Below are 26,955 nucleotides of genomic sequence, written 5' to 3' on the forward strand. Positions count from 1 at the left end.
ATTTTGTATCCTCTTACTTCATTTATATGCCACCATTGTCCTGGAGTAGGACTCAAGACAGCTCCCAAAAGAAATGAATCAAAAGGCAACAATAAAATATTAAAAGCAGTTTAAAATCACCATGTTAAACCAGTATATTCTGTGCAACTGATTACACATTAAAAGCCTGCTTAAACAAAAAGGTCTTTGTGAAGTTGAAGGCTTTCATGGCCGGCATCCATAGTTTTGTGTTGGTTTTTTGGGCTATGCGGCCATGTTCTAGAAGAGTTTATTCCTGATGTTTCGCCAGCATCTGTGGCTGGCATCTTCAGAAAATGTAGGCATAGAAGATCTTTGTCTGTGGGTGAAAAGAAAGCAGGGAGGGGACCAGCCTAGCCTCCTGTGGAAGGGAGTTCCAGAGGATGGGGGAAGCTACCGAGAAAGCTCTCTCTCACATCCGTCCCAGATGAAGTGGGACTGAGACAAAGCCTTCCCCTGTAGATCTTAGGACCCTTGCAGGTGATGGTGGCAGGACCAAGAATAAGCCTTCCCCTGAATATCTTAAGGCTTTAGCGGGTTCATATGGGGAGATACAGTCTTTCAGATAGCCTGGACTTAAGCCATATAGGGCTTTAGAAGTCATGACCAGCACTTTGAATTGTGCCCAGAAACAAACAGGTAGCCAGTGAAGTGGTTTTAACAAGGGAGTTATATGCTCCCTGTAACTTGTGCTCTAACTTGTGATTTTGCAAGTTACAGCAGTTACTTATGTTGGTGTTCCTAAAGAGTCAGCTAATGCTGCCAAGGCAATTATGTGATGCCAAAGATGGAGCAGATACAACTCAGTGACCTCTGAAACCTGACTCTTCAGATGTGGAGCAATTAAAAAAGTGACAGACCAATCATGCACTTGGCGTGCTATTTGTATTCCTACACCTGCTGCCATATTACCATGACACCCCCCCCCCCGATCCCAGTGCCAGGGCTCAAATCCATTCTCAGCTGATATGCTGCACTTCTCCCAAGATAAAGAAAACATTACATTGCCTTCTTTGATCTGCAGTGGATGTTCAGTAGCAGACAACCGCTGTTCTGGTATCTGCCAACCAATTGTATCACATGTGGTGCAAGAAAAAAAGGTGAGTAGGTAGGATTTCTCTGATAGTGAGGATACCCACACCACAGGGAAAGAGAATTGGAGAAACCTTTGCACAGTTGGAGATTTGACCAGACCTTGCAAACAGACATATAGAAAGCTGCCAAGTTGCCTGAATCAGAATTGCTATGCAAAGCCTTTTTGGGATGTAATGGATGGCGGATGAGAGATGGTTTTAACCATGGTTATTTAATGCGAGATTTAGTTATATGCTGGGAGCCCAATTTATGGGTTTGTAGTAATTTAATGCAGTTTTATCTCTACTGGTGAATGATTTGCATTAATTACAGTAATGGCAGAAAGAAAACTTGGCATGTTATTGATTTTTAAAATTTATTTCGGAAAATGCACACAGGCGCATGTGCTAATAATGCTCCACATCCCATTTTTCTGACTGTTGGTGGTAGTGCAGCTAGCTTTTAAGACAGTAGATATAGTTATAAAATAATCTTTCTTACAACATGTGGTAATTCATTTTCACACAAGAAAATTTCCAACATATACACACATGTCCTACAGGAAGCCAAGACAACCTAATTACAGTCTAAGGAGAAACAGTGCTGCCTTCTTGGACATGCATCTATATATATTGACACAAAGTACTGATTGAGGAACAAGGACTCTGTGTGCTGCAGTGCTGTCAGAAGTAGCATGCATGAAGCCGAACCTGGACGTTTTGTCAGTCTCAGACATCTTGGATGGGATCCTGCTTGCGCGTGAGTGTTCTTTTGTTTCTTTCCTTTCATTCCAACTAACGCTCTGTTCTTCTATATCATGTTATACATCCATCTTATATCCAACTGTAACTGTTCTAAACAGGTCTTTAAGCTCTTGTATCTTGCCACATTCTTCCATTCTTGATCCTTCTCATTGAAATTGATATTTAGGCCTAGGATTATGGTCTGTGCCAAAACAAAACAGACATCGCTCTTAGGCCTAGGATTATGGTCTGTGCATAAACAAAATAGATGTCGCTCTTCTGCCACCACTGTCACCCTTTTCTGTAGCCTATGAAATCACAGGGACTATTTTGTTTGGCTCTGATGAATGAATTGGCATGTTTTTGCCCGGGGTAGAGTGCAGGTTCAGCTACATGACCTCCTAAATAGTCTGGACAAGTTTTGGGTTGGTTTCTTTTACTGCAACCCCCATGCTGGCTGGGAGATTCTCAAAACTGTAGTCCAAACATATTAACATTTCAGAGCTCTGTTTTGAAGTATTTTCCAGATGGCCAATCCTATTGTTCAGTGTTCATCTTCAACATGAGCACCACCATTTAGGGAAGTATCCCGTTTTTCTTCTACATTTCAAAGCACATGGGACTATCCTTTGGAAAGACTTCATTTCTCACCTGTCTTCTAGTTTGACAATTTTCGTGAACATGTTTATATACGTCTTAGTGAGCCTACCTAAAGGGAAGTTAAAGCAGAGGTACAAGCCTTTGTTCAGAAAAAGAAAGGGAGAATAACTCTTTAAAACATTGCTATGTTGATACTGAAATATTGGTGTACTCTGTATGCTTTCTTGAGAAATATTTCCTTCCTTCCAATTTCTTTTCTCTTTTCTTTTCCTCCTCCCCTCTTTAACTTTTCATCCTAGAATATACCAAGAATGTACTCTGAGAATCCTCTCTGCCATTGCAGTAAAATCTAAAATGGTCTCTCTCATATTTATAACAATAGTGTATAAAAAAGTATATGTATTATATATAAAAATTCATTATTGTGAAAACATTACGACAGCTTTTGAGCAGTTACCCTGCACTTATAAAACCTGGCCTTTCCTCTGCCCTAGGTTTTTCAATTATTTCCCATTGATTAGTGCAAAGTGGGAGTGTTGTTATGTGCCTCTAAGTTCACTTCGACTTGTAGTGACCCTTTCACAGAATTTTCTTGGCAGGATTTGTTCAGAGGAAGTTTGACATTGCCTTCCTTATTGAATTTCCCATTTCAATTAGCACTGAAACTACTGAGGTCTTTTTCCCAATGAATCATTACCCATTTCTTTATCAGCAAGCAAAAAGCCCTGTCTGCTAAAGCTCTGCATCAAAGGGAATGTCAAGTTCTGTCTGCTCAAATTGGCTTAATTTTGAGCTCTCCATTAAGTTTGCGAAAGATGAGACAGTCTCATACTCTGGGGTCTTTAGACTGACTGGCTCACAGATCCTAGAGTTCTTGCCTTGAGACCAGCCACAGGCACAGACGGTTCCTGGTGGTTCATCCAACATGGTGAAAAGTTTTGTGGCACTTTTAAAAATTAATTGATTTGTTATGTCATAAATTTTAATGCATTATCATTCACTTTAGCAGCTGCATGAAGTGTTATTGTCTTGGCAGATGCATGTCTAGATATTTACAGAGACAGAAATTGAAAATAGTGGTGACATGACATCCTAAATTGGTCAACTTGGGTAAGAAGGAGCTGGTAGAAACTGGCGAAACAAATCCAAGCCTCAGAATTAGGCTCCAGTCTGAGCCACAGCAGGTCACAGGCTCTGAGCCTGAGACCCATGAGTCAGAACCCCCAGGTTCTGCAGTCATCACGAATTCAACATCCCCGAGGGAAAAATTAACAACCTCCCCATTGCCCAAAATTGATAAATCAGTGCAAGCCACATCCGTAAATGAACTGTCAGAAAGAGAGGAGTACTAAGCTCCAAGCTAGAGGCCTGGTGCTTTAAGACCTACTTTCCTTCAGGAAGGGGCAGACCTTGGGAGGAATGATCAGACTCTGGAAACATAAAAACCTCCAGTTGACTCTTCCCCAGAGAAAAGTGCATGTCTGGGACTTCCCTTATTCAATGGTTTCTCATCAAGATCAGCACAGAGCAAGGGAAACAAAAAGCTGTGAAGTGGAGCCAGCATGGTGTAGTGGTTGAGTGTTGGACTAGGACATTGGGAATCTGAATTCAAATCCCCACTCTGCCATGAAAACCCACTGGGCGACCTTGGGCAAGTCACACTTTCTCAGCCTCAGAGGAAGGCTAGGGCAAATCCCCTCTGAACAAAGGTGCCAAGAAAGCCCCATGATAGATTCACCTTAGGGTTACCATAAATCAGAAACAACAATTTGTGAATGGCAGTTCATAGAAACAAATAGTCATATAGTTGGAAAGGACCTCGAACACTATCGAGTCCAGTCCCCTAACAGTGAAGAAATCCACGGTTAAAGCATCGTGAGAGATAGCTATCTAACATCTTTCGAAAATTCCAACAATGAAGAGTCCATCACCTTCCAAAATAGTCTGTTCCACTGGCAAACAGCTCTTATGACCAGGATGCCCTTATTAGTTTTTAGTCAGCATCTCCTTTCTTGTACTTTGAATCTATTGTTTTGGGGTCCTTTTTTTTTCTGGAAAAGCCTGGTCCAACTTCTACATGGCAGCCTTTCATATAGTTAAGGATCTTACCATCTCTCAGTCTCTTCTCCAATCTCAACATATCCTGCTCTCTAAACTGTTCCTCATAGGACTTGATTTCCAGAACTTTACCCTCTTTGTTATCCTCCTCTGGTTATGTTCAAGATTTTCCATGTTCTTCTTGAACTGTTTTGTCCAGACCTGGATACAGGACTCCAGGTGAATCTGATCAAAAGAGAATGGAGTGCTACTATTTTATCCCTTAATTTGTACTCAATAGTTCTGTTGATGCAACTAGGGTTTGTTTGTTTGTTTTGTGGCCACATCACACTGTTGACTCAGGTTAAGCTTGTGATCTACCAAGACCTTAGATCTTTTTCACCTGTACTACTGTCAAGCCAGGTACTCCCCATCTTATATTTATGTGTCTGTTTTTTTCCAAATGTAGTACCTTATATTTATCCTTGACAACATTAATTTTATTAGTTTTGGCCTAGATCCCCTAATCTGTTAAAGTAATCTTGAACCTGGATTGTGTCATTTGATATTAGCTATGATTGCAGGTTTGATGTCCTTCTAGATTTGATGAGCATGAACCTATTATTTTATCTCATTTATAAAGATATTCATCAACCAGAAACAAAGTTGTGAATTGCAGAGGAGGGAGATGGGGAAACTTTCCATATGCCCATTCCTGGTTTATAATCCTGGTTTGGATCAGAACCTAGAAATACTACTTTTTTTGGAAAAGTTACCTTTTTGGATGGCAACTCTCTTTTATATGATCATGCTGGCTGGAAGTTGCCATCTGAAAAAGTACCTTTTTTCAATCTGTGTTTTGAAGGAAATGGGACTGCTTACATATTGTGTATTAAAACTGAGGATGTATTCCACATTTTTTCAGTATTAGCAAAAGCCAAATTCCAGGGCAGATTCAGTGTTATCCAATAGCAGCTGACATTATATTCCTTGACAAAGCATGAATTATTAACTACTGTGTAGATGGAGCATGCTGCTCTAGTCTAAAGTCTGGGTCACCTTTAACCCAACTCAAACATCCTTTGGCAGGCTCTTGGAGATTTCAGGAAGCAAGAGTGAAAAAAGGATCTTCTCCCCACCGCTATACAATTCTCAGCTCTAATTTAACAGCCAAAACAACCATTATACAAATACTGTTGACAAACACTGTTGTGTTTACTTTGAACAAGGTCCAGTGTTTGAACATACTATTGCTTTGCTCTTAACAAGCTATTTCTATAGCTTCAAGTCTTAGATCGATGTCAAATGTTTAACTGATAACCTTACTATATAGCAAATGGTTTAATTTCAGATCAACACACTCGATAAGCCATATTCAGGTGTTACCCACTTCTCTTTCTTCAGCATTTAAGCAGGGCAGATCCTACCTGTACCCTACCTGTCATCACTTTATTCATGCAGAAAGCAACACATCTGAAAAGAATAGGTTCCTGTTCATACAGAGGCATTCCATGTGCCAATATCCTTGATTTTCCAGAGTTCTTTCTTCCATGAAGAGCTTCTCTATGAGCAAGAACCTCTTCCCTTCCAATGCACTGCTTTCCATGTAAGCAAAAGAAGATGAAGGGGCTGAGGCTAGAAGTTGCTTCCTCAGACATTGAAGAAAGTGAGGTGAGTATTGCACAAATATGGCCAGACACTATGTGCTAATTTTGTTTCATGTATTGGTGAAAGGCTGAGAGTCAGTGTGGTGTAGTCGTTTGTGTATTGGACTATGACTCTGGAGATCAGAGTTCAAATTCCTGCTCAGCCATGGAAAGCCGCTTAGCAAGTCACACACTCTAGACCTCAGAGGAAGTCAAAGAAAAAACCCCTCTGAACAAATCTGCCCAAGAAACACCTGTGATGGGTTCACCTTAGAGTCACTGTTAAGTCAGAAACAACTTGAAGGCACACAGCACCAACAACAATTGGGTCCTGATCTGACAGTTTAGGGAAGGTGTAGGCAATAAGTAACGCTTGGAATACATTCAGCCCTTGTTGCTTGTTTTTGCAGTCCATCCCTCTATAGTCCCTCTAGGGTCCTTCAAGTTCATCGACCTTACAGACCCAGAGTTTCCTCCCTGCACAGAGGCTTCTGATGATACATATTAATCCATTCAGAAGGTCTTACCTGGAAGAAATGAAGACCTGGTACAGAGCGGCTTCTGTTTTGCAGCATCATAAGGGCTGAGATGCAGCCCTATGACACTACTTGCTCTAAAAGACGTGTGGGCATTCAGACATCCATACGTCATAGACACACACATGATGTCCGTGGTGCTGTGCAATAATGGCTCCACCTGCATGTATTAGGGCTCGGGAGCATGTGGTTGTTGTGCGCTCCCAAGCCCTACTATTGCTTCCTGGCAGTGTGTACTGGGCCGAAGATAAACCTAAAAGTCAACCATTTCTGGGAAACATATATATGTAGTACAGTTTCCAGAAGGGTTGCAGTAAAGACAATTGTCTTCTGGTACCTCAGAAGACTAATACTAAATTGTGACATACCACTACCTATGGCGTCAGCTTCTGCATGTCATAGCCCATTGGACTTTGGTCTACAAAAGCATGTTAATGCCGTAAAATGGCAAGATTCTTTTTTATATATCATAATCTTTCACAAAAATAATCCACCACCTTTCCAAGTGATACGGCTTTCTTTTATTTATTTATTTATTTATTTATTAGCATATTTCTATTCCACCCTTAATCATGAGATATCAGAGCAACATTTAGTTTAGAAAAGGCTAAAACAGGTAAAACCATGTGCACATACACTTGAAAAAGTAATAAAATTAGGATGCAAAGCAGGATCACACCAGCTGATTTCTGTTTTTTGGCAGTTATACATATAGAAGTCTTCCTATCATAATATCAAGATCCCAAGCCATTTAGGGCTCTGAATGTCATCACCAGCACAGAACAGAAGTTAGCAGCCAGTGCAGCTTCTTTAAGACTGATGTTATACTTTTTTGCACTGCCTGTAGCTTTTGAGTCATCTTCAAAGGCAGCCCTGAGTGTATTGAACTAGTCTAATAAGGATTCCAGTGCATGCACCACTGTGGCTAAATTATCCTTGCCCAAGGAAATCTGCAGGTGGTGCACTAGTCAGAGTTAATGCCAAGCATTTCAAGCCACAAACCTCATTTAGGCCTTCAGTGACAGAGCTGGATCTAGGAATATTTCCAAGCTAGTAACCTGTTCCTTCAGTGTTTGCAACCCCATTAGGGCATGTACAGTTCCTGAATTAGAGCTCCACCAACAGACAGAGCCTCCAACTTATTGGAATGCAACCCCATTTTATTAGCCCTCATCCAGCCCATTAAAGCATGCAGGCACTGATCAAGCTCTTGCACAGCCTCAGTTGACCCTGGCAACAAGGAAAAAGTAGAATTGGGTGTCATCAGCATATTGATTGCACCCCATTTGTGATTCATAAGTGACAAAAATGCCACCAATTCTTCTAATATGACTTTGCAACAGCCCAAGGAGAAAAAGCCCAAGACCTAGTGTGTCCTACAAAATCCCCAGATTTTGAATCCTTACATTCTTATCAGACAACTATTTTTGTAACCTGGAATCCTACACGCAAGCTGCAATGATAATTTCATACTGTCAAATGACAAGCTATTAAATGTAGATCTGTATACAGCAGGCAATACCCAAAGTTCTTCTCCATATTCTGATCCATTTGACTTCTTCGGGTCATAGAACACACGGCATCAGCTTTGCAACAGACATATATACCAACATGTTTGACCTTGGATCAGCATGCTCCATGCTATGCCTCACCACTCATGCATTCAGCAGGCTGTTGTCTCAATACACATAATGAAATGTACATAATTATGCATGTATGCCCATTCTTAACCTTATCACCCCATCAAGAAATTAATAGACATTTAAAAAAGCAATTGTAGAGCTACTCTGATGGCTGAGGAGACATGTGTTGATAATGTATTTGGCATTATCTTAAAAATGGCTGCTATGCTAGCTATACCCTTATTCAGCCTGAACCACACTGAAAATCTGTGTGTCTGGAGATCACCACCGGTGTATCAAGTCAATTCCATCAGCTGTGTTATCAAGCCAGCTCTTAAAATATTAATTTTTTCCGCTTCATCTTTTAGAGTTCTGAACTTTTTGTAAGGAAAAGACACATGATATGAGCCAGCTGCCAGTACTTGCTCAATCCAACTTCATGTCTGTAAATCTGATTCTGATATTACTTAGCTGCAGCACAGAGCCTAGCAGGATTATTTTGAGCATTTTTGATGAACAAGGTATTTTGCAATTGCAATTTTTCCATTACTAAAAAATCCATTTCAGTAAAAGGGTTTTTCCTTAAAGAAACTGAAATTACTAGAAAATATAGGGAAATATTTCCCCTGTAATTTAGGAAGGAGTACAGGCACAAAAGGACAGAGTACCTTTACCTCTGTTCATGGACCAATAATAAATTCTGTTCAGAATAGAGATCTATCAGATTCTTTCCCTGCTGAATAGCCAAATTTCTTCCAACATGACTGGGGGATATATTTGAACCTCTGCAATAAGGATTTTATCACACTGGTCTGCTAAGACCCCAGAATCACATTAGTGTAGGAAAAGCACATAACTCGATTTGGGGACAGTCATTTTTGCACAGCTCTTCAAAAGTGCCATACTGCTGTTATAGTCCTAGGCCCTGTCTTCTGCACACTGGCCTTCATAACCCTGCCTTCCTGCTCCATGCCCATCCTAGCATGCCTTTCAGCTTGTATTTTTAAATATATATATATATTCAATACGAGGACACAGCAATTGGTCAAGTATGAGAAAAAATAAATAAAAGAAATTGGGGAGGGGGCAGTGGAAAAGAAAAAGACCATGCTTGTGGTGAGATGCATAATCACACCCACTTGCACCACATGGATGCCTGCATATTGGAACTATAGTGGGAGGAACTTATCATATGAGAATCAGTTGTGGGAAAGCAGCACGATTGGGAGGCACTGACAGGTTTTCTCATCAATCCTTATTAGACTAGTTCAATGTGCTCCAGGAACAGATGGAAGATGAAGGAGCCACAGGACAGACATAGTGTCTTGTGATATCCTGCTGTAATTCCACTGTGGCAGCCTTATGTGATAATGTCCCCAGTACTGGCATATGGCCTCACTATAGCATGACTGACTGATGCCATAGCTAACTATATATCCAGACCAAGACCTAGACACTGTTTCCTCAGCAAGGTACACAAATTTAGTCACTAGAGACTGAGACTGCTACGCAGCAGGCAGACTAAGCAAAAACAGAAGTTTGGCTGCCTAGTCTTGGTTGATTCAAAAGCTTCATACATCTAAAGAAGGCTTTGAGACCTGAATATACATGACTTCTAACAGGGATGTAGCCAAGGGGGGGAGGGGTTCTTGGGGTCCAGACCCCCCCCTTCCATTAGAAAAATGAATGGTGTATGCTGCTGCACCGCCGCACCCAAGCCCCATTATAATGGTGGCACTTAGTCTGGACCCCCCCTCCTAACATCCTAGCTACGTCCCTGCTTCTAGACTTAAAATTCACGTTGAAGTCATGGAGCTGCTTCCATTCAAGCAACAAAAACCTGACTCTCTTCCTACGACTCTCTTCTCTTCCTTCTCAAATGTTGATCAGCAGAGGCTATAAGGCTAGCAGCAATCCAGACAGGACCCAGACCCCACTAATAAAGTGCTAGTGAGAGCAAGTGTGGATAGTGGTGCTGCTGTTTTGTGAGTGGAAGTTTGAAGGGAGGGTGGAACTCTAACATAAGCAGTAACTTTCCACATCTCCTTGCTGTCCTTCTCATGCACATATTAATGTCCTCTTGCTAACACTGTTCTTCCTTTCCAAACTCTGAAATGAATATTAGGTCTAGGATGAAGCATGAAAGGGGACCTATCCTGGGCAAGATAATACAATTTGAATATTTTTTTTACTATTTTGCCTCACCCTTCCTCAGTGCAATTTCCCCCATTGATCAACAATAAAAACAAGTCCTTTCTTTGTTATTATTTGCTGTCAAGTCAGCTTTGACTTAAGGTGACCCAAATGAATGAAAGACATCTATGAGCCTGAGTCAAAAAACAGCCCTGTTGAAGTCTTGTGCACTCAGAGCCATGGCTTCCTTGGTTGAACAAATCCACCTGTAATACAGCATTCCTCTTTCCCCTTTGTCTTTGCCTTTGCTGAGCATTATAATCATTTCCAGTGAGTCATGTCTTCTCATGAGAGCTCCAAAATACAACAGTCTCAGTTTAGTCATCTTGGCTTCTAGGGAGAGTTCAGGCTCGATTTGCTCTCAGTCCCATTTATATGTCTTTTTGCAGTCCATGGTATCCACAGAACCAGACTCCAGCACCACTTCTGAAATGGTTTCTTTTTTTATTCGTTGTATGTTTGATATGACTTTCTGACAAGGCAAATAGTATGATTCTTCTGTTTAGAACCATTTAGGTAAACATTACTTTCTTCCCCCAGGTTTCATTTTCCACTCTGTGTTTTATTCTAGGAAACAATTTTCCTTTTCAGGTCTGAAATTATCAGGAAAGGTAGCATTTGTAGAGGGTTTTTTTCTTTTTCCTGCTGGTCAAGGAGATAGCATACTGCTCATTTTTCAGTGCTCTGAAATCCCATTTTGTGAACAATGAAAAGGGAGTTTCCTCTGCTTTCTACTAAGATATTAATGATGCCCCCAAACTGTTTATCAATACAGTGTCAGATTGTACAGCATGGACATGCAAGAGGAGCAAATGTATGTTGCAATATTCTTGGTGGAATGGGTGATTTAACTGGAGAAGGGCTGGAGGGACTTGAGACAGAAATTCTCTTTGTTGCAAATGCCACGAGGCCATGATTAGATCAGCACTACAATGAGGAGGAGTGTGTGTGGGGTGTATGTGTGTGATGTGGAGCCACTGCAGGCCTTTGCTGACTGCTCAAGGGAATTCCAAATGCAAATTGGAGCAAAGTGGCACTCAGGCTTGCTTGGCTAATAAGACAGCTGGTGACAGAGAGAGAGAAAGGCTTCTAAGCATCTGTTTACTACCGATCTGCACATGTCTGTGGTGTGCACATGCATATGGTGGGACATGTCAAATCCCAGGCAGTAACTCAACAGCCAGCCTTGTATCAAATAAAAATTCCAACAAATGTTGTCATGTTATTTATTATTGTTTTACTTTCAGACAGGGGACGTGCCATTCTGCCACATATCATAGGATGCTGATGATTTCCAGTGCTTTTATTATTGGGAGAATGGGGGTGGGAATGCAGGACAAAAGAGGATGCCAGGAATCAGATGCATTTCATTTTGGGATGGTCTCCCTTTACCACTTTTGTTAGTTTACCTTTTGGAAAGCTATAATCAGGCCATGATTTGACTAAACGTTAGAGGGAATCAAGGGTGGGGCTTGTGGATATTATTTCCTCCTATTTTTTCCTTATAATTTGAATAATGGTTGCTTTCACAATAGCTCAATTCTAGGGAATACCCATCCTTTAGTCAAGTAATTTTGGGGGGAAGGGGGAATTTTGATGATATTGTTAACTTTTAGATTCCAAGGTTTGTTTTGTTTTGCTCCATGCCATAGGAATTTTATATTTGACTCGGGAGAACTATTTTTTCACAAACAACTGAACTGCACAAATCATTCTTTGCAATGTGGCTGAGATAAGTGCTGTTGACAGCATGGGGTTTACTGAGCCTTTAATTACAAGTTTCCTCCATTTATAATTGATTCATGTTTAGCATTGTTCAGAATGTGGTGAGCAACTGATGGCTTGCTCTTTACTTGCCACTGTCCGTTGATGTTGTTTATATACAGTGGAGGTAATTATCAGAGAAAGCAAGCATGGTATAGTGGTTTGAATGTTGGACAAGAACACTGGAGACCAGGGTTCAAATCCTCCTTCACCCATGGAAGCCCAAAACAACCATTATCAGAATGTTTTTATTCTTTATTTTCTAGCAACATAGCACTCTTTCACACACAAAAGAATAAGAGGGAACTATTAAGTATATGCTGTCTGCAGGAACAAGTGACAAATAATGAGGCAATAAAGAGGCAATTCATCTCTTATTTTCCCTGCGCTGGACAGAAAGAAATTACAACAGTAACAAGAACAAGAATAGAAGCTGCAATAAGGAAGCTACTAATTAAAGCTGTAGAATTCCTTTGCTAAACAAGGATTAATACTGAGTAAATTTTATAGAAGGATCTTGGCCATTGGGAAAAGGCTGTGATCATGTAAATATGTTTCAGCGCTGCTCAAAGACTAACATGAAATCAAATGCTGTGCATGATTGAAGACACACAAAAAATTGGGAAGTATTAAAATGTTTTGCTAGTTTATAGGGCAGGTCTCCCTAATCCAAGCGCTCTAGTGCTGTCTTTCTTAGATCTGAAGCTATTTGGCACTGATGAAACCATAGTCATCCACATTTTTGCCTTTCCTGCTTTCCTGTTTTGCAAGTTTTTGTAATGCTTCAAAAGCTTGAAAAAAACATGTTTGGCGAAAGATTTAACCAAGACAATATTAGTGATTTTGTAAAAAACAAAGTTTATGATGGGCCTGGAGATAGACTGACGTCCTTTATGAAAGTCACCTATTGCACATCTTTAAAATAAATTCTACACTTGTCTAATAATAGAATTGCTAGGGATTCTTCAGACTTGCAACCACCTCTTCAGTAACAACTGCAACAGTACATTCTAGGAAAACCACTTTGTTTTGCTGAGATAAAGCTGTTGTCAAGGAAAGAAATGTGTATGTCTCTTAATAGATTCTGTTATATGTCGTGGGAGTGTGGGAAACAAAGCCTGACAGCATGCCACATTTTTTGGTTAGTTTTCTTTTTTTGGCGGGGTTGCTGTTGCATCATGTATCTCACCCCTTTCTGCTACTTTCCAGTAATTTCAGGGATTGTGTTAAGGCTTGTTGTGAATGAAAGGAAATACTGAAAACCTGTGCCAATCTGAATGAAGGCACTCGCAGATGGCCATTTCAATCTCTTGTGCCAAAAAGAGGCGGGAGGCGGGAAAGACTGCAGTTACTGCAAGAAAAAACTGACAGGATCTCAGGGTAGACGTGAACCATTGTTATAATACTGGTTCTGGATTTCTTGCTGTGAGGTACCTTATTATATTCACTATTTGCTAATGATGACACAAGGGATAGCGGAAGACATTTTGGTGTATGAAATGGGAGTATTCGAGGCTCTGGTTCTTCCCAGTATCAGCAGTGCATAGTAATGCCATTTTTTAGTGTTTCTGTGATAAAACCTTACTAAAATAATAGCAAATCTGATCGACTGCACACACTTTAAGGGAACAGATACAATGTCAACTTTGAAATGTGTAACAAGAACACAAAAATGGTAAATTGCAGACTTTGTTGTCTGTGGTGACTCTGGATCTCATTATCGGAATGGAACAGTCCCAAGAAGTAGCCCTAATATTGTAGTTTGCATTTCCCAGAATGGTAGAGTGATATTTCATTAGGCTTGGTCATTGCTCTCAAGAGCAACAACATTAACAACAACAGCAGGAGCAACAACAGTTCAGAGCTCTTTGGATATGCAACATCAACATAGTGACATAACCTCTCTCTGTCAGTCAACTTTTGTAAAAATCAGGGTTCAGGCAGTCAGATTCTGGTACTCAAAGCCTGGTGCGGGCACTTGACCCAAGTGAGACAGAGGTAAGAGCACAGTCTGCAACTGCCAGAGGTTAAGTTTGAAAGCTGCAGATATCAAAGATATAACAGATATAACAATTTAGACCAGAAGCAGCTACACAGTCAAAGGGAACAAGAAAAACAAAGGTGAATGACAGAATGACAAGAACTGAGACATAAGCTATGTAGGCTCAAGGGCAAAGTCTGAAGGCAAGACTTTCCAGGGATATAGTTTCCAGCATTTCAAAGAGGAAAACCAGGACATATGTGGCCAAAAAACAATTAGAGTGTAATCAAGATGAAAAAATATTAATGAAGAAGAATACACAAATTAGAAGAGGGTGCAGCAGTTTGCTTTTGTTTGAGCTGTCTTGGAAGGGCAAGATTCTACCCCTTCCTTTCCTCTTAGAAATTTGGCATGTCTGTTTTGTTGCTTCCTCACTGAAAAGACTTGACAGCCTTACAGTCTACTTTGATGGGCTGGTTTAATGAATTGTCTTTGATGATGTGGCAGCCTAACCTGCCTTTTTTTCTTGGCAAGGCAATTACACCAAGATGAAAGGCAGAGTTCGGCAGCAGAACCTACTTTTGTATGTGATATTAAACTACGGTCTGCTGTTGTGTGAATGAACTTTGGATTTTTGTGCATCCCTGTTTGCTCATCACTGGCATAGCTACAAGGAGATCAGTAGCTTTTGCTTCCATTTTCAGTTAACCACAGTTTATATGACAAACTGAAATTAGTCTTGACTGTGATTTGCATGAACAAACTAGTTACAAACCATAGGCGCGGTACAGAGCGCCAAAAAGAGGCGTCTCCTTGCTCCTCAGCAGCGCCGCAGCAACCAAATTGTGCGACACTGCTGCGCAGCAAGAAAGGAGCACACGGAAGCGACTCCTTTTTTGCGGTGTACTTGCACTGTGCCAAAGCGCCAGCAACGGTGCGATGAAGTGTCAGAAGCACAGCCCCATTTGGACACTGCGCTGCTGGCACGTCATTGCTCTGAGCACCATCTGGATGGTGCTGCACAGCTGCGGTGCGCCCATGACGTGCTAGGGTTGCAGGATGTGTGCACGCCTGCCCCTGAGCAACCCTAGCATGTCATGGGTGCACCACAAAGGGCCCATCTGTACTGGGCAATAGTTACTGATCCTGGTTTTTTTTGGACAAGGTTTATGTGAGTGATGTATCTTATTTCTGCTGGCTGACCTGGCTGTTAAAGAGCACAGCAGGCTAGGTTTTCTTTTCCCCTAGCCTAGTCAGCAACTGTAAATATAAATACAAACTTGTAACATTTTGTGTTACATCACACATTTGGTAATATCAGATACTGTATTCTCTAGAAAGAGAGACTTAAGAAAGGGAAATGCAGAGCTGCTACAGTCAGGAGCTGCCTGCATGTACATATAAGCATTAATTGCTTGAAGGCGTAGGATTTGCACTCCAGGATTCAATTTCCCAATTGCCACCAGACACCAAATAGCTGTGCCTGCTTGGGACAGCTGGCCCCTAAATCAAAGTTGACTCTAATGGTGACATTTTAATCTCTGGCCAAGAAACTGTCTTGCAGATCAACAGCTTGATTAGTGTGTTTGTTAATGTGGTCTTCAAATGCACTATAAGTATAGAACTTTGTGTTCTAGGAACTGCAGATCAAAGTAATCTAAAGTAGGAAACTGGCACTGAATGTTGTGAAGTGATTTGGCTAAAACGTCTAGAAGGTTACTAGAACTGGGTCAGGCCAGCAGTCCTACCAATAGGCAGAATGAGGCAGTTGCCTTGGGAGGGTACATGTTAAGGCATGAAATACTCGGGCTAGCTGGTGGAGGGCAGACCTCTGTGCCTGCGTTCGTACATCCATATGCTCATACATCATCTGCTATGCCCTGTGCCCCTTAAGATTTCCTCCTACCCACAGGGATAGTGAAACACTGTCATGTTGTGACTGTTGAAGTAAAGTTCAACAACTTGTATTGTTAGCTGTTAAGAGGTGGCATATTAACCTTGGCCTCAAGCCGCACAATGTGTTGAGCTGCTACAGCAAAGAGTGTGCCTTGTAGGGGCAGGAGCCTTTTCCATCTCTTGTTATTGAACACATTCATGTCATGCTGCCACAGCATTCCGTGTTCTATCATGCTCACCTTTTGCACAAGTTGGAATAGGGGGAGACGAGAAGGAAACGGTTTACAAAAGAAAACAGCTTTATGCCCCTAACAAGCTGTTTGGGGTTATGGAAGTGTTTTAAAATTATACCTTTCCTCAACAAAGAGAGGAAAGTTGGGGTGGGATCCTCAGTATGTATCCAAACAGTCCTTGGTTTAAAACAACATAGGAAAGGTATCTCCTTTTTTTCTCTGAAATGCAGAATGATAGGTTTTAAAACTGAATTGTATGCTATGCCAGTTAATTATAGAAGTTATTTCCATTTCTCTTGGTTGAATACATAGCTCATTGTTGTCATCACCCAATTGTAATTGAGGCCTTGGTCTGCACTTCTGGGCTGGGGTATTGTTGAGGTGATGGACTTTTAAGGTAACCCTTGGGGCACCTGGCTGGTACATATGACTGTACGTAGGTATCAGTGTAGACAAAGGAAAATACTGGGGAAAACAATTAAAAGTCATCTCTTCCCAAAGCAAAGTGGCATTGCACTAGGAGGCCAAGATGAACTTTGAATCTAAGCCTAACTGGTGAAGATGGCCAAGGGACACCTAGGAACATGAAAAATTTCTTAGGCAGCTCTTGTGCTCCCCTAACTTTGTAGTAACCTCATGAATCTGTCCTTGGACAAAGGAGATTTGGCTGTGGTGGAAGAGGTTATCCTGCAACTTCTCTGTCCCTTTTGGGGGCTGTTTTGCCAGAAAACCTTAGCCAGGAGAGCAGTACTGCTGACAGATTGCTTCTGTAGACAGATCTCTGAAGTCAGGAAACAGCAGATAGTTAGTTCTTCTGGCAGAAAGAGGAATGTACCTACTTGTAATCCTAACCTCTACATCTGGCAAATCACCCAGTTGGATTATTATTAATGACTAGTTCACAAATTTCTGTATCCCAAGTATAGGATGATTTCAAGTTTGCAGGATAGATTAGTATTTTTTGACTTTCTTTATATTCTACATCTTCCCCAAGAGACTCAAGGTAGCCTCCACATTTAAAAGTTTAGTTAAAAACATACAAAAAAGAGTTGTGATCTTTTATCTCTTTTCTTCTTTTTGGTAAGGTGTTGATGTTTATGTGTTTTAATACTGAATACAGATTATATTATATAGGGCTGTGGTGGCTCAGCAGTTAAGACACTGAATCTGACAATTGCAAAATTGGCAAGTCAGCAGTTCGAGATCCAAGTGCTATGGGACGGAGAAAGCTCCCATCCCTAGTCCCAGCTTCTGCCAACGTAGCAGTTTGAAAGCATGTAAAAATGCAAGTCGATGAACAGGTATTACTTCGGTGGGAAGGTAACAGCGGTCTGTGCAGTCATGCTGGCCACATGATCACAGAGTCGTCTTTGACAACGCTTGCTCTTCAGCTTAGTTATGGACATGAGCACCACCCCCTATGGTCGGAAACGACTAGACAACCTTATCAAAGGGAAACCTTTACCTTTTAAATATATTATATGAAAAACATACCCAAAAAATCAATATTAAAACTGAATTCAACTATTGACCATATTGAAAATGTACACTCTAACAACATTTTAAAAGTTACATAATACAGTTTAAAACAATACAGCACTTACGGCATTTTGTTAAAGGTCTTCAGTTCTCAAAGCCTATTGGGGGAAAAAAATTGCCTAGTGAACAACAGAAAAGGACTACAGCAAAGAAGGGACCATTCTAGCCTCCCTAGGGAGGGTGTTTCAGAGCATAGGGGCAGCCACTGAGAAGGATCTCTCTTCTGCATCACCAGCTGCACCTGTTAAGGTGGTGGGACAGAGAGAAAGGACTGTGTCTCAGAGGGCCAGCCAAACTCGTATAAAGAGACACGGTCTTAGGCCGGGACCTAAGGCGTGGGGGGGGGGGGGCTTTACTGTACTTTGTTTTTCACTGAGAAGGCCCAGATCACCAGTGTAATGCAAAAGACTTAACATGTAGAATGAAAGACTTCTGAATCCAGGAATTTCTTTTCAACACTAGAATGTAAAGGAATTTACAGGGCTTCATTCCATGCCCCCAAATCTTCTTTTGGTTACACCAAGCTTTGTTCACACCTGTAGTATACTGTATAGGTCTAGAACTTTTAGTAAAAAAAAAACCTGACCCCAAAAACCTAGGTTGACTAATCCACGGGTCAATGTAAATACCATACTTTAACACTTATTAAAAAGGAAACTCTTCCCTGTTGAAAGGCAAAAGTGCAATCTGTCATGGAAGCACTGATCTCCCTCTACTCTCTCTTCCATCCAGCCTTTAGCATAAGCCAATTATGCTTGCCATAATTTTGTAGGTTCTTTGGTATTGTTTTCCTTTGCTTCATCATTTAGATCCCCAAACTCGCTCTTGACTAATACATGAGGTCGACGTATAGTCGAGTGTATATAGTAATTCAGGACACTGGAGTGGGGTATTTTTTTTGCTGCCATTGTTAAAAACTTGTCCGACAAAAACCCTGCTGATCTAATACAAGTCATCCAGGAATCTATTGGATGCTATTATGCCAATGCGTGTGATACTCACTTGATCACTTAGGACAGTGATGGCGAACCTATGGCACGCATGCCAGAGGTGGCACTCAGAACCCTCTCTGTGGGCACATGTGCCGTCGCCCAGCACAGAGTTTGCCAGAGTTTGTTACTAGAAAGCCAGAGGGACATGGCACTTTGCAATAAATAAGTGGGTCTTGGGTTGAAGCTTGGGCACTTGGCCTCTAAAAGGTTCTCCATCACTGACTTAGGACTTGATCAGTCACAGTTGAATGTCCAAGCATTTTTGTTTTGAAAAGGAACAATGTTAGAAACTGAACTGAATCTTTTCATACTTGCTAGCCTCTATTTGATTCTGCTGCGATCGGTGATATAATCTTCAAAATGAGGATCCAAAGAGTTAAATTTAACCATACTATGTTGAGAACAGGGAAGTTGTGTTTATAGAGGGGGGGAGGGGTTGTATTTCAATTTTTAAAAACTGTATTCAAAAATCAATTTATTGGAAAGGTGTTGGATGGATCAGGATTATCTTATTCCTAATCTCTCTTTTGTGTGCTAATTCTCCAGGGTCTATTAATTTTTCGCACATATTAAAAAAACACATTAATTCACAATTACATCTAGCATATGACTATTTTTTACTGCTCATAGTTCTTCCTATCTTGAAGATTAGCAACATACTACTATAGTGCTTTCCATTTCTCCAAACCCAAAAGACTTGAAGGGACAAGGCTACCAGAGTCAGTATCCTTTGGATGAGAGAGTGCGGTAGATGTAATGATGGTACCTTATTTATTTATTTATTTATTTAGTATCTCACATTATCTGATAATTTAAATGTCAGAGAAAGACACTGACACAAAAGAAACACTAAAAACGGGGCAGGCCCAAGACATTTTGTAACCTGAAATGGAGCCACAAACGATACCTTCTGCCTGCTCCAGAGTCATGGAGTATGGTACTCTAAGATGGTCCAGCTATTTTAGTAACTGAAGTGTGCCCCTTACTCAGGAAAAAAAATGCAAAATTAATAAATAACTAACAATTTGTTATCCTTCCATGAATCTTGAAATATGTTGAGTCAGGCAGCTGCTTTACTTTGCTTAATGAGAAGGCTGTCTCTGCAATAAAATCATAATTAATAGAGATGTAGGACAACATCCCCTTCAACATTGCACAGATTAAAACTGGGACACTTGTGGCAAGAAACAAAAGCATGAGGTCAAGATGGCAAAAGCTATTAATAAAGAAGAAGACACAAGCTAGCAGCAGTTTGCTTTTGCCAGAGCTTACTGGGAAGAGCAAGATTCCACCCTTTCCTCTCCTCTCTCTCAGAAAATTCAGTGTAAACTACTGTACTTTGTACTTTGAACCTAATTTACAGCAGTTGAAGTAAGATGAAAACAAAGAGGGAAAGTGGGAGGAAGAGGTTAAACTGGGACATTTTAAAAGCAGCTGAGAAAATAGGATGGCAGAGGAAGTGACATCACTAGGATTGGTGTCCTCCAGTGTGCTAACTCGTGGTGTCTCTCCCATGGACCTCTTCCTGTATACAGACTATACAGACTATACAGAATCTTTAGTAATGTATATGAATACAGTGTGGGTGCGCCATATGCAGCTTTGTTTTCAATGGGGCTCCGGAACAGATCCCGCGTTTAAGGGAAGGGTGCACTGCACTAACAACAAAAAGTTGACAAAAATCAATGACTCACTGTTATCATATAGCTAAAACAATTTCGATTTGGCAAGTAAGCCACACGAAATTCATCAAGATATCAGCAGCAGTACTACCACCACCACAGATGGTGGGGAAGGAACCATAAAGGGAAATGACCAGGTGTCAGAGGTAATTCTGCTCAAACACTCCACCGACATTTTATAGACAGTCATTTTGGTCTCACCTCTCTGATGGTGTCACCCAGTGTGATATACACCACATGCACTCCCCTAGTGATTCCGATGGACAGAGGATTAATCAGGAGTGTCCCTACCAAATTGTTGTAATGCTCCTCTATTCCTCACAGTTCGATCCAGTGCTCTCTGTTATTATTTTATTTAAACTAAAGGTAAAGGTAAAGGTAGTCCCTTAACATGAATGTCTAGTCATAAATGACTGTAGGGGAAGCCAGCCTTCTTCAGGGACTGCTCTGGTGGTCATGTGGCCAGCATGACTCCACTGAACACTGTAACCTTCCCACCGAAGTGGTCCCTATTTATCTATTTGCATTTGCATGCTTTCGAACTGCTAGGTTGGCAGAAGCTGGGACTAGTGACAGGAGCTCAACCCATCATGCAGCACTCGGGGCTCGTGCTGCCAACCTTCCAATCGTCCGATCATCAAAACTGGCACCTTAACCACTAAGCCACCGCATCACATCCATGCATCTCTGTTATTGCCTTTTGATATTTCAGTCGTTCATGAGTGCATCGCAGAGAACTCTCATGATCCCCTCCAAAATGGGGAAAGTAAAAGTTTCTACAGCTGCATCTGGCTCTTTAATGCTGCCAGCCTGAAGCTTGAAGATCATTCTTTGACTTGGTGGTCATCTGTGAATCATCTAGCTCAATGTTGCTTTATGCTTAATTTATTTAGAAACCAACAAACAGCAAGTAAGTGGAAGAAAATGAGCCTGCCAACAGAAGAGAAGATACCTCAGCGAGGAACTTGGATCAGTTCCTACAGCTGCCCTCCCAGAGTTTCAGCTATCTCTGCTCGTAAATACCCAAGTCTCCTCCATCATGTAATATTCCTGTACAAATTCCCTTTTAATCTCTCCACAGCATGAAAAGTGAGTAGTTGCACTGCTTCTGAAAGGACTGCAGGACTAATGGATTCAAAGTTCTTTGGTTCCTTCCTGGTACTTAGAGTATTTTCTCAAGATGCCTTTTGGTACAGTGATGATGTCAACATGTTAATTTTCCACTTTCTCTTTTAAAGGAAGGGATTTGAACCCTTTCTCTATATACCTACCAAACCATTATCCATTTAAGTGTTCCTAACGGTTGCCATGGTGTCCATATAGCCAGTATAGCTGGCCTGCGATATAGCTGTGCTGTGAAACCTCAGATGAAATGTGGCAACGGGGAAAATAACATTTCCCTATTGGGTCCCCAGCTTTTATTTCATCAGAATTAAGGAGTTGGGTTTATACTGAAAAGCTCCCAGCAGGATGTATTTTCTGTATAACAGTCATAATTATTTCAGCTTCAGAGACACGATGCTGTTTCCATTTATTGTGATTCCACACACTGTCATGGCTGCTTACTTGGAGCTAAACAAAGAACCACACTAAGAGAGAACACTTTGGGCATTGCCAGTATTTATGCTACAGTAAGGCAAGACCTGTCATTGTGTGAGCCTGCATAAATAGCCTTTGCAGCGGTTATTTCACCTGCTGAGGTCTGGCAGCATGCTTGGCTGCTGCTGTGCAGGGCACTCCCAAAGTAACAGCTATAATTGTGTTACCTTGTCCTTTTCCTTTCGTTTGGAAGCAAACCTGTCACTCCAGGTTTTAAGTGGTGTATTCATCATGACACTGGCATCCTTACAATTGTGGTTCTATTGTTATGTATTAAAGTGTGGACCCCTCTAATCAAAAGGGGAGAGGAAGACATGTGATTAAAGAGAACTATATCATCTTGTTTACTTGTTTTAGTTCTCCAAATAAATCTTCAGGTCAAACCTAAGCCAATAAACACTGGGGAGAGATGAGAACCTAGAGTCATATAAATAATGATTCAGGATTCTCTCATTTTTTTGGAAGTGAGATAAGCAAGTTCATCCCAGGTAGTGATGGTGGGCCCACATTCTCCTTGGTCAGAGTTGACCGTTGGGATCCTGGCTGCTGCTCTTTCTTTTGTTAGATCAGCTCTGTTAGCTTCACCTCCTCTTTCCTTCTGCAAGAGGAAAACTCAATAGCTGGCTTGCAGTGATGTTGTGTTCCCAGGGGGGGGGGGGGGGGATGAATTGGAAAATTTTCTGTATTTCCCCTGCAGGAACCTAAACAAAGCACCATCTGATTTAGAATATTTATTGCAATTGATGCAGTGGGAGGAGGGAGAGAAAGAACAGCAAGGCCTAAATCAGTGCGGGAATGCTACAGCCCTCTTGATGCTATTGAATTGCAAATCCCAGCAACCCTAACTAGCATAGCCAATACTGAGAAACACTGGGAGCTGCACTCAACAACATCGCGAGGGCCGCATGTTTCCTACCTCTGTCCTAAACCCATTTCTTAGTCTTTGCTGAAGTAGGCCCGTCAAAGCAATTTAACTTACATAAATATTGAATCATCAACATCTCATTGCTTCATTAGGTCGGCTCTAGTTGGTTCAAATGATTGGTTTAATGTGGCCTAAATATCATATTCAAACTATCTCAAAGTTTTAGATAACAATTAGTTTTATTAGCATATTTGTCAATACATGTTTATAAGAAAGCCCTTATATTGTTTCAACTTAAGATAGAAAGATATTAAAATCTGTTGACTACTTTTAGATTGGTGAGGCACTGGAGTTCTCTGGCTGAGGGTTCTAAATACTCATTCTTAGAGTGATCAGAAGAAGACTTGGAAGGACAGCTATGAAGGAACTAGACAAGATCCTGAAGTGTAAAAAAAAATATATCACAAAAAGCTAAAGTTAGGCTTGTCCATGCCATCGTATTTCCCATTTCTACATATGGTTGTGAGAGCTGGACAGTGAAGAAAGCTGATAGGAAGAAAATCAATTCATCTGCAATGTGGTGCTGGACAAGAGTTCTAGGAACACTGTAGACTGATAAAAAGACATATAAATGGATCCTAGAGCAAATTAGGCCTGAACTTTCCCTAGAAGCCAAGATGGCTAAACTGAATTTGTTGTATTTTGGCTATCTCATGAGAAGATATGACTCACCAGAAAATACAATGATGCTTGGTAAGGTTGAAGGTAATAAGGAAAAGAAGAAGGCCTTATTCTGGATAGACTCAGTCAGAGAATCCACAGCCATGAATCTGCAAGATCAAGATGGTTGATGACAGGGTGACTTGGAGGTCCCTCATTCATAGGTCAAAGTCAAATTGAACATAGTTAATAACAAACAATGCAAACCTCAGTATTTCCATAGATCAGAACCATTGAATCATAGTGCTATAATTGTGTAGTGTGAAAGCACCCAGAGAGAGAGACAGACAGACAGACAGACAGAAAGGGTGGCCTTGTCCACACCCACCACTACCATAGGGCCCCTGACAAATTACCCTTAACAGAGAAGAGGTTCCATACTCCTTTCTAAAACTAAACCCTCTCTTTTGCTCATATGCAAATATAATTGATAGATTAAATCAACTGAACATCATATGATGCATAAATTAAGCTTTATTTCATTGGTGTTTAGTTTAAAGGTGATTTCTTTACAAGTGCATGAATCCTACAGTGGGGTAGGGATGGAGGCTAAAAACCCCATTAAATCAGAACATAACCTGCCACCACTGCAGGTTATGCATGTATGCAAGTCTCTCTGTTATTAAAATGGAAATGTGAGTTTGATTTCACCTACTATAGGGAAAAGAAAAAGAAAATGAAGGTGTGACACTTCTGACTGTAAGTGCTTTTGCACAGGTATGAAACTAGGCAACAAAGGCATGTTCACCATGGAGACCAGGAAGAAAGTGCACTGTATGATTAAAGCTATTTTGCTGCTTGTCATTTTTGCTCTCTCTGCATGCAGTATTCTTGCTTGAGCAAAGGCAGCAGAACAAGGCCTCAGCTATACCAGCCTGTTCCTTTCCCCAGCAAAAGAGAACAGCCATCAACAAAAATCTTATGTAAATTTCAAATAATTGGGATGCTAATTTATTTCTGTATAATAAAAATCATTGCTTGAGTCAATGGGAAATCCTAAGAATCCAGCACAGAAGAAAATTAGCTTCAGTGAAGCACAAAACACACTAAGTAGCTAGATCAAGGGAGCTGTTAGAGCATTATCAGAGGCAGACATAGGATGCAGAGATATGGAGGAGTTCACAAGAGATGGAAACAGGCAAGGCAAGTATGCAAGGAGCAAGCAAAGCTGTTGCCTGCACAGGACCTTTCCAATTGTACAGGTAATGATGTCCTCTAGGATAGCAGTTCTCCACCGCTGGTCATCCAGATGCCTTGGCCTTCAATTTACAGAAGCCCTGGTCAGCTTGGGCAATAGTCAGGTGACCAAAGGTGGACAACCACTTTTCTAAGCAGTAATTCTCAGTAGAGTCCAATGCAGGATTTGCTAACTTCAGTAGACCAAGGGACTAATTTGGACCATTCCCCCCCCCCTTAAAAATGGAAATGATTCTTTGCTTTTAATGGAGTTTCCCCATTTTGATGTTGAACTTTGGTGAAAATCTCTTTTACGTGATCATTTTCTGTTTATAGTAATGGTTTTAGTGATTTGCTGCTGAAATTTGTTTGTGCAGTTTAGGGGGAGCCTTGGGAAGGCTGCAAAAATATCCTGGGGGGCTGCATGTTCCCCAGCCCTGGTTTGAAAGTGAGGAAGTGTCAAAATTGCCCTACTCCATACTTTTTGGTAGCTAAGAGCAAAAATAGATATGGCTTTAATGTTACCTGGTGCCTAGTCCTTTCCCTGCATTTCCCTCCTTCCAAGTGTCATCTTCTGCCCTGGGAGGGAGTGAAAGGACCTGAAGAGGAAGAGCCCTCCTTCCAAGTGTCATCTTCTGGCCTGGGAGGGAGTGAAAGGACAGGCCCAACGCCATCAGGCCTGAAGAGGAAGAGTCCTCCCCTCCCTCCTTCCAAGTGTCATCATCTGGCCTGGGAAGGAGTGAAAGGACAGGCCCAATGCCATTGGGCCTGAAGAGGAAGAGCCCTCCCCTCCCTCCTTCCAAGTGTCATCATCTGGCCTGGGAGAGAGTGAAAGGACAGGCCCAATGCCTTCGGGCCTGAAGAGCCTCCCATCCATCCTTCCAAGTCATCATCTTGGCCTGGGAGGAGTGAAAGGACAGGCCCAACGCCATGGGCCTGAAGAGGAAGAGCCCTCCTCCTCCTTCAAAGTGTCATCATCTGCGGGGAGGGAGGAAAGAGACAGGCCAAGCCTCGGGCCTGAAGAGAGAAGAGCCCTCCCCTCCCTCCTTCCAAGTGTCATCATCTGGCTGGGGGGAGGAAGGACAGGCCCACGCATTGGGCCTGAAGAGGAAGAGCCTCCCCTCCCTCCTTCCAAGTGTCATCACTGGCCGGGAGGGGGAGGAAAGGACAGCCAAAGCGCCATCGGGCCTGAAGAGGAAGAGCCACTCCCTCCCTCCTTCCAAGTGTCATCATCTGGCCTGGGGGGAGCGAAAGGACAGGCCCAACGCCATTGGGCCTGAAGAGGAAGAGCCCTCCCCTCCCTCCTTCCAGTGTCATCATCTGGCCTGCGGGAGGGAGGAAAGGACAGGCCAAGCGCCACGGGCCTGAAGAGGAAGAGCCCTCCCCTCCCTCCTTCCAAGTGTCATCATCTGAGGGAGCGAAAGAGACAGGCCAAGCGCCATCGGGCCTGAAGAGAAGAGCCCTCCCCATCCCTCCTCCAAAGTGTCATCATCTGGCTGGGAGGGAGCGAAAGGACAAGGCCCACGCCATTGGGCCTGAAGAGGAGGCCATCCCCTCCCTCCTTCCAAGTGGTCCATCACTGGCCGGGAGGGGGAGCGAAAGGACAGCCAAAGCGCCATCGGGCCTGAAGAGGAAGAGCCTCCCGTCCCTCCTTCCAAGTGTCATCATCTGGCCTGGGGGGAGCGAAGGACAGGCCCACGCGCATTGGGCCTGAAAGGAAGAGCCCTCCCCTCCCCTTCCAAGTGTCATCATCTGGCCTGCGGGAGGGAGCGAAAGGACAGGCCAAGCGCCATCGGGCTGAAGAGGAAGAGCCCTCCCCTCCCTCCTTCCAAGTGTCATCATCTGGCCTGGGAAGGAGCGAAAGGACAGGCCCAACGCCATTGGGGCCCGGCCCGATAAGAAGAAGAACCCTTCCCTGGTCATCTGCCTTGGTCCAGGCCTCCAAGGGAGAGAAGAATGCTGGACCTGATCTCCCCCGACCCCACCATTCCATTCTCCTTTTGGTGTTGTGTCTTTTTAGATGTAAGCCTGAGGGCAGG

At 42.1% G+C, this 26,955-nt stretch overlaps 1 protein-coding gene across 4 annotated transcripts in view; it reads left to right on the plus strand.

Annotated features, from left to right (window-relative positions):
- The window catches only part of ACBD6 (acyl-CoA binding domain containing 6), a 210,718-nt gene that overhangs the window by 15,576 nt on the left and 168,187 nt on the right, over window positions 1-26,955 (plus strand). Inside the window, exons 1-2 of one of the 4 annotated variants that reach the window (XM_042465767.1) lie at window positions 1,030-1,118; window positions 6,010-6,143. In XM_042465767.1, coding sequence (XP_042321701.1) covers window positions 6,063-6,143 — 81 coding nt within the window. In that variant the 5' untranslated portion in view covers window positions 1,030-1,118; window positions 6,010-6,062. Of the gene's footprint in view, window positions 1-982; window positions 1,119-1,659; window positions 1,852-6,009; window positions 6,144-21,449; window positions 21,598-26,955 lie in introns of those variants that run through there. The other 3 variants (XM_042465765.1, XM_042465766.1, XM_042465768.1) reach the window with 3 other exon arrangements.

The sequence above is a fragment of the Sceloporus undulatus genome, chromosome 4 (assembly GCF_019175285.1).
Source record: "Sceloporus undulatus isolate JIND9_A2432 ecotype Alabama chromosome 4, SceUnd_v1.1, whole genome shotgun sequence".
Classification (NCBI taxonomy): domain Eukaryota; kingdom Metazoa; phylum Chordata; class Lepidosauria; order Squamata; family Phrynosomatidae; genus Sceloporus; species Sceloporus undulatus.